Source organism: Sinocyclocheilus grahami, unplaced genomic scaffold, assembly GCF_001515645.1.
Source record: "Sinocyclocheilus grahami isolate Dianchi unplaced genomic scaffold, SAMN03320097.WGS_v1.1 scaffold1386.1, whole genome shotgun sequence".
In the NCBI taxonomy this organism is placed as follows: domain Eukaryota; kingdom Metazoa; phylum Chordata; class Actinopteri; order Cypriniformes; family Cyprinidae; genus Sinocyclocheilus; species Sinocyclocheilus grahami.
The window spans coordinates 74,709-82,208 of record NW_015506565.1 but is presented as its reverse complement, the minus strand read 5'-3'; the positions used below and the strand labels follow the sequence as shown (position 1 = coordinate 82,208).

Sequence of the window (7,500 nt, the reverse complement as noted above, 5' to 3'; positions counted from 1 at the left end):
TGTCAAACAGAAAGGTTCTTTGTGGCGAAAGAAGGTTCTTCAGATTACAAAAAGGTAAGAAAGAGATGCTTCTTTAAAGAACCTTTGACTGAATGGTTCTTTGTGGAACCAAAAATGGTTCTTCTATGGCATCGCTTGAAGAACCTTTTGAAGCACCTTTATTTTTAAGAGTGTAGCACTATTAGTTAAGTTGTGTGTGTGTGTGTGTGTGTGTGTGTGTGTGTGTGTGTGTGTGTGTGTCGCCCTGCAGCGTTTGTGCTTCAGACGTGAATGGTTCCTCAGATCATGGAGAGTGTGCTGTTACTCTGGTGATCAGACACACTGTTTTCACCTGTTGGACAAAGAAAGCAGGTTCATATAGTATAGTAATTACCTAGCAACCACCCACAGTACCCTAGCAACAGCATATTAATGCCCTAGCAACCAGGCAGCAAACTTACACACACACATACATACACTCACACAATTTTGGACTGAAGTGGAACAGCGTGTGTCCAAAATAGCAGCGTGTGATTTACTCGACATGGGCTGAAATCCCTGTGGAATGTTTGTAGTCTGTGTTTAAATCCTAAGCTGCGAGAAACACCGGATCTTATAGAGTTAACAGCAGGAGCACACAGCTGAACCTGAGCGTGTGGATCAGTGGATCTGCTGACAGGTGACGGATGCGACTGTAGCTCACAAACACAGAGCGGATTTACAGAGTGAAGCCCCAGAAAACCTGCCAGTCACAGATAAAACTGAACACACACACTCTCTCTCACACACACACAAACACACACACATATAAACACGCACACACACACACTCACACACACACACACACACACATATAAACACACTCACAGAGACACACTCACACACACACACACACACTCATATAAACATACACACACAGACACACACACAATTTAATATTTTTAATATTTCAATATTTGAATGCATGTTTTCACAAATGTTTCATGTTTTTCTTTCAAGTGTTTTATCTTAAAATTACTTCTTTTAATTTTACATTTTTATGATTTCATTAATATTTCAATAATTTAACAAGCCGTTCAGATGCTGGTTATTGGTCACGTAGCATACAGCTAAACTAATCAAATATCTCATGTTTTTATTTTGACTTTGTTTATTTAAATTATTGCTCATCCTTATGACGATCATTATTAGCTCTGCTCAGGTGCTGGCGGTCGTCATGGAGACCGGCCCGTCGCTGTCAGGGATCATCAGCATCTGCGCGGCGCTGTGGAATAATTCAGATCAACAGCAGCACAGACAGGCAACCTCTGTCAAAACCATGTGTGTGTGCTGGCTAGGGCATCACTCTGCTGTTGCTAGGGTGTTGTGTGTGGTTGCTAGGTGTTTCTGTCCTGTCTCAGTGGTCTTCAGGAGTGTAGATGAGGCAGATATTACAGTCCTCAGAGTTGGAGATTCTCATTTTGTTGTTGTTGTTCATAAAGAGATTTCAGGGGTCTGACTGTCATCTCAGTGCGGTTCTAGTCTACAGCTGTCAGTATTTATTCATATTTAGCTCATATTCACTTTATACACAATCATATTGTTATTTTTAATGATGATGATGATAATAATAATAATGTGTAGGAAAGGAACTCTTCTGGCCAATAACGCTCTGGCTCTGATCGCTGCACTCCTATTGGCTCTGGGAGAGACGGCCGGATCCTTTGAGATGCTCATCATTGGTCGGTTTATCATCGGCATGGATTCAGGTCAGTCCTGATTGGCTGCAAAAGAAAGTGTCAGATAATCAGATACTCAATCACAGTGAAACAGCTCATGAACTCACGGATCTCGTTAATATCTCGATCGTTTCTCACAGACATCAGTGAAAGCAAAAGGAGACTGGATTCAGTTCATAAGAATAAAAATACTTACTCTAACTTTTAAACAACATTCCCGAAAACACAACATATTCTTCCACATGTGGAATAGAGCATCATGCACAGAAATGAGCATTGTTAGCACGGAATGAGTGTCAGGAAAAGATAATAAAACACATGAGCTGTTTGTCTGTCAGGTGTGTCTCTGAGCGTGCTGCCCATGTATCTGGGGGAGATTTCTCCTCGGCAGGTGCGCGGCTCCATCGGTCAGTTTCACGCCATCTTCATCTGCCTGGGCGTTTTCATCGGGCAGGTGCTCGGACTGCCTGAGATCTTTGGACAGGTGAGTCTGCAGATGCTTTCATCTTTGTTAGTCTCTTCTGCTCACCAAGGCTGCATTTATTTGATCAAAAATACAGTTAAAATTCTGAAATATTATTACAACTCAAAACAGCTGTTTTCTATGTGAATATGTGTTAAACTGTAATGTATTTCTGTGATGCGCAGCTGTATTTTCAGCATCATTCCTCCAGTCTTCAGTGTCACATGATCTTCAGAAATCAGTATAATATGCTGATTTGCTGCTCAAGAAACATCTCTGATTATTATCAATGCTGAAAACAGTCGTGCTGCACAATATTTTTGTGGAAACCGTGATAAACTGTGAATCAAAAGTTTGGGGTCGGTAAAATTTGGAAACAAATGGACTGTTTTGACATTTTATCTGACAAATATTCAAATCTGTCTGTCAAACAAATCCACAGATTCATCAGTCATGAACGCATTTCTATTTTATTCTGTAGTGCAAAGTGTCATTCAAAGCAGCAGCTCCATCCAGATCAACCTCACTTCACTTCACATTTGCACGTTTGTAGAGGACCGTGCCGTGAGAGAGAGTGTGTGCGCGCGTGTGTGTGTGTGTGTGTGTGCGCGCATGAGTGATTGATAACAAATAGCACACCTAGGTTCCTAACTGATGACAAAGAATTGACAGAGCAGCCATCAAGTGTTAGACAGTGTTATAGGTTATTACATGTGGAGTTTTTAGGTCCTATAATTAACATTACTCGTCATCCAGTTTTTTATATCGACTATGCATTCCGTTAGTTTTGCAAACTGGTATGTTTCGCCGGGCCGTGAAGAAATATAGAGCTGAGTATCATCAGCATAACAGTGAAAGCTAACACCGTGTTTCCTGATGATATCTCCCAAGAGTAACATGTAAAGCGTGAATAGGAACGGCCCTAGTACTGAGCCTTGAGGCACTCCATACTGCACTTGTGATCGATATGATACCTCTTCATTCACTGCTACGAATTATTGATGGTCAGATAAGTATGATTTGAACCAACATACATGTTGTTGGTTTAGATGATTTAACAAGTTTATACAATTTTTCCTCTCCTATAGCAGAGAATGAGTGGAATTGTTCCTCAAGGGATCTAAAGCACACTATTGGCGCTTTTCCACTACGTGGTACGACTCGGCTCGGTACGGCTCAGTACGGTACGGCACGGCTCGGTTTGCGTTTCCACTGCAGTTTAGTATCGCTTTAAAGTTTCTGTTACATCATCAAGTTGTTCTGAGGTTTTGGATATGCTGAGGAATTGAGATAAATCAGGAAGATGACTTACAAAGCAGTCTTTTGTGGTAGAAGTGATGGTTCTAGCATACTTGTAACAAGGAATAGAATTTACAGTTTTACTTGCACTCTATTTGTTTACTAACTGCTTGTTTTCTTTTCTTTTTTTTAAAGCATTTATTTACAATTTCTATGCAATAAAATATATCAAAGTTCAGCTAGAAAGTGTATATTCACTATAAACTTGACCATGGAGTTATGAGATTGGATCAATTTCCATGACTTTCCAGGTCTAGAAATCACACTTTTAAAATGAGGCTTCCTCACATGTTCAGGAGTCATAAAATGCATTAAAATAAGAAAGATGTTGATTTTGAGTAGTTTTAGCTGATGTGATGGTTGTTTTGTCTGATTTTGATTTGAAGGATTATAACTAAAACTAAAACCATTTAAAAAAAAATTTAATTACTTAAAATAAATGTTAACTGAAACAAGTATATTTTGAAAAGGCAACATTTGTAATTTCTTTTAGTTTAACTGGATGTACTAAAATAACTACAACTAAAACTGAAATAAAAATTTATAAAAAACTATATAGACATATAAAAAACAACAAAAACTTCTAAAAATGGCAAAAACACTACAAAATTGAAATTAACTAACACCAAAAAAGCAGAGAATATAAAAATAAAATCTAAATGTTAATAAGCACTGTAATAGAATCTCAGAGTTTGGAGGCGGTCTTGTGCTGGTCCGTGAGATCAGACAGGTGTTCTGTCGGGTCGTGATCTTAAACCTCGTGATCGTGGCGTGATGTGCGGTGACAGAGCGTCTGACCCGGCGGAGACATCCGGTTCCTCCTGCAGATGATGCTGCAGCAGCTGTCCTTCTCCTCCACAAGCTATACAATCAGCTGAAACTGCTACAAAATCATTCATTCACCATCTCAACAACTGTGTGTTGTCTGTGAACAACCAGGATATGTGAGGAAGCCGCATCTTAAAAGTGTGATTTCTAGACCTGGAAAACTCATGAAAATTCATCAAATCTGAAAACGCCATTGGCATTTTTATAATGAATATACATATGTCTAGTTATGTTTTATTGGCTGGAAATAGTTAGTAAAAGTCCTTATTCTTATACCTTATCCAGTGAATCAGGACTGATGTAATTTAACAAAACCTTAAAACACCATGGGCGTTTCTATAATGAATATCCATTTGTCTAGTTATGCCAAGCTCAATAATATTTTACGGGATAGAAAATGTGAGTTAAAATATAAAATAAATCCTGATCTTTATCCAGTAAATCAGGAATGACTGGAAAAGTTATTAAAATAATTGGTTCTTATAACTTCTGAATTCATTGTGGATTTCTTCTTTCATTTGGTGGATTGAAAGTAAAATTGTTTCATTAAGGTATTTTTATTGTTATAAATCAATAAAAATACTAATATATAAATATACAGAACTTAAAAGGTCCTCAGATGTAAACCCCATTCACCATCTCAACAACTGTGTGTTGTCTGTGAACAACCAGGATATGTGAGGAAGCCGCATCTTAAAAGTGTGATTTCTAGACCTGGAAAACTCATGAAAATTCATCAAATCTGAAAACGCCATTGGCATTTTTATAATGAATATACATATGTCTAGTTATGTTTTATTGGCTGGAAATAGTTAGTAAAAGTCCTTATTCTTATACCTTATCCAGTGAATCAGGACTGATGTAATTTAACAAAACCTTAAAACACCATGGGCGTTTCTATAATGAATATCCATTTGTCTAGTTATGCCAAGCTCAATAATATTTTACGGGATAGAAAATGTGAGTTAAAATATAAAATAAATCCTGATCTTTATCCAGTAAATCAGGAATGACTGGAAAAGTTATTAAAATAATTGGTTCTTATAACTTCTGAATTCATTGTGGATTTCTTCTTTCATTTGGTGGATTGAAAGTAAAATTGTTTCATTAAGGTATTTTTATTGTTATAAATCAATACAAATACTAATATATAAATATACAGAACTTAAAAGGTCCTCAGATGTAAACCTCGGATGCATTACTGTTATGTTTTATTTATTTATTTAAGAACATGCAGCTCCTGAAACTCAAGTTATCGGTCAAATCATCCTCCGGTCGCATCAGCTGTGACTGAATCTCATACGCGTCTCTCTGAACGTCTGCTGTGTTTTTGCAGGAAAGCAGATGGAACTTCCTGTTCGGTTTCTTGGCACTTCCTGCCCTACTGCAGCTGTGTGTTCTGCCGTTTCTGCCCGAGAGTCCGAGATTCCTGCTGATGGAGCGCCGGGACGAGGCGGGAGCGGAGAAAGGTCCATCACACACACTTACACACACCCACACACTCACTCAACAAGCTTGCATTCTCAGTATTTTGAATGCAAATGCTGCATTAATGTCAGTCTGCTCATATCAGAATCCTTCACTGGAGTCTCTTGAAGGTTGTTTGGGGTTTGTTTAGTTGGATTTAATTTTATCTGCCATTTGCTTTTTTTGGATGAAAACAAAACATGAACTGATTTGATCTGAGTAACGACGGTATTGTCTTTGAGAGCTGCTTTACAGCAGAATCTGAATTTGTCTCATATTTGATAAAGTTTGCATCACTGATTGTGTTATTTTCCTATGTATTAATGTAAAGCTGCTTTTAAACAATCTGTACTGTGTAAAGCTCTGTAGAAACAAAGGTGACTTATTAACACCAAAAATAAATGTAAACTGGGTAACGCTTTATTTAATGCACACATTACATGTGCTTACTATAGAAACAACATTAAATTATGCATAATTACATGCAACTAACCCTAAACCAAACGCTCATCTAACCATAACCATACAGCAAATACATGCAGTTAATTAATATTACACAGTACTTAAACATATAATCACACTGTAACAAGGACACCGTAAAATAAAGTGTAAACGTAAACGGTTTTAAGTGAATGCTTGAGATGCACAGAAGAAACATAGCAAATGTTTTTATGTTTATTTGAAGGGAAAGAATTAAAATAAAGCATTTAATAAAAGAGGAGTTGAAAGATATTGTAGAAGTCTGGTGTTTTAGAATAATAATGAGTGTCAGACAGATGTGTCTGAGAAGATGCTGCAGCAGCAGATCTCATGTTACTGACAAAATCTGCTTCAGCCTCTAAAAGAGTCCAATTCAATTATAAACCCAGAGAGAGAGACAGCTTTCATTACTCTGTCTCACACACACACACACTCTCATGGTAATGCCTGTGTGTGTGTGTAATGATGATCCTCTATCAGAGTCTGAACTGATCTGGCACACACACACACACACACACACACACACACATGCGTGATTCCTCAGAGGAGCGGAGCGTTTGATTGGTGTTGTGATGTGATGATGTGCTCAGCCTCATTCTGTCAGTCTGAACACACCTGATCTCATCACGAACATGAGAATCCACAACAAACAGAAGAAAGCAGCAGAGTGTTTGATCTCAGACTGATTTAAGAGCCCAAACCTCCTCAAACTGACCTTGATGGCCAGTTAGACAAGAATAAATTAGTTAAATGAGAGTTTAATGAGCCCTTTTAACTCAAAACCAGTCTAGAGTTCACGGCAGTCAATGTGACTGATTAACTAACTGTTAATTACACTCTCCTGCTTCACCGCTCACTGTGTTTCAACATCAGGACCAGCAGCTGAAAGCACAGAGTGTGAGTGTGTGTGTGTGTGTGTGTGTGTGTGTGTGAGAGAGAGTGTGTGTGTGTGTGTGTGTGCGCGTTTTTGTGACAAATGAGGACATAAATGTGTATAATGACAAAGGTATGACAGGTATTACAAGGAGAAGGTGACTTTTCAGGACATTACCCCATGTCCCCACTTTTCAAAACGCTTATAAATCACACAGAATGGAGTGTATTGAAAATCTGAAATAGCAGAAAGTCTCCTGTGAGGGGTAGGTTTAGGGGTAGGGTTGGTGTAGGGCAATAGAATATACGGTCTGTACAGTATAAAAACCATTACGCCTATGGAGAGTCCCCACTTTTCACAAAAACAAACCTGTGTGTGTGTGTGTGTGTGTG

At 38.2% G+C, this 7,500-nt stretch overlaps 1 protein-coding gene across 1 annotated transcript in view; it reads left to right on the top strand.

The window, feature by feature from the left end:
• slc2a9l2 (solute carrier family 2 member 9, like 2) overlaps positions 1–7,500 on the top strand; it is a 26,375-nt gene that overhangs the window by 5,682 nt on the left and 13,193 nt on the right. Inside the window, exons 3-5 of the mRNA XM_016255992.1 lie at positions 1,603–1,727; positions 2,036–2,181; positions 5,624–5,756. Coding sequence (XP_016111478.1) covers positions 1,603–1,727; positions 2,036–2,181; positions 5,624–5,756 — 404 coding nt within the window. The remainder of the gene's footprint in view (positions 1–1,602; positions 1,728–2,035; positions 2,182–5,623; positions 5,757–7,500) is intronic.